This window comes from Acyrthosiphon pisum, unplaced genomic scaffold (assembly GCF_005508785.2).
Source record: "Acyrthosiphon pisum isolate AL4f unplaced genomic scaffold, pea_aphid_22Mar2018_4r6ur Scaffold_21586;HRSCAF=24335, whole genome shotgun sequence".
In the NCBI taxonomy this organism is placed as follows: Eukaryota; Metazoa; Arthropoda; class Insecta; order Hemiptera; family Aphididae; genus Acyrthosiphon; species Acyrthosiphon pisum.
The window spans coordinates 584-1,128 of record NW_021771069.1 but is presented as its reverse complement, the minus strand read 5'-3'; the positions used below and the strand labels follow the sequence as shown (position 1 = coordinate 1,128).

Sequence of the window (545 nt, the reverse complement as noted above, 5' to 3'; positions counted from 1 at the left end):
AGTTAAAACTGGTGACGAGCGGCGAAATACGACTTTTTCGGCTCATAGTGTTTTTGTAGTATGTCCGATAATGACTCGAAAGTCTTATTGTCGGGGTCCTCTGGTAAACACAAACTGAACAGAGTTTTATGCGCTTCCTCTGAAATCGATGTTAGCAAAATTGCCCTCTTCTTACTTTCTTGCGTGATTCCGTTTGCCGCAAAAAAATTTTTTAGCCGGGCGAAATATATTTTTACATTCGTGTCCTGGTCGAAAGTTCCAGGACTGCCGATTACTTGCGAGTAAATAGTTCTTACGGTCGGCGGCTCGTTAATCTGTGCCGATTGTGGCATGATTAACGGCAAATACGAAAAAGGAATATATAGAATGTGCTATATGTACGAGTGACGAAAAGTGAATATAAACAATGTCGCCAAATCTTCGTCGCCACTTGTTGTATTCTACATATACAACACTATGGAATAAACAACACAAATTTGTATGGTGTTCTAGACGTATATTCGTTTATTGTAAACTCGTAACGTCGACTGGCTTGTGTATGCCGA

General features: G+C 40.2%; 1 protein-coding gene across 1 annotated transcript in view; it reads right to left on the bottom strand.

Moving 5' to 3' along the window:
• Positions 1–332, bottom strand: part of LOC103307990 (uncharacterized protein K02A2.6-like) — a 2,524-nt gene extending 2,192 nt beyond the window's left edge. The window contains exon 1 of the mRNA XM_008180560.1: positions 237–332. Coding sequence (XP_008178782.1) covers positions 237–332 — 96 coding nt within the window. The remainder of the gene's footprint in view (positions 1–236) is intronic.
• Positions 333–545: the final 213 nt, after the last annotated feature.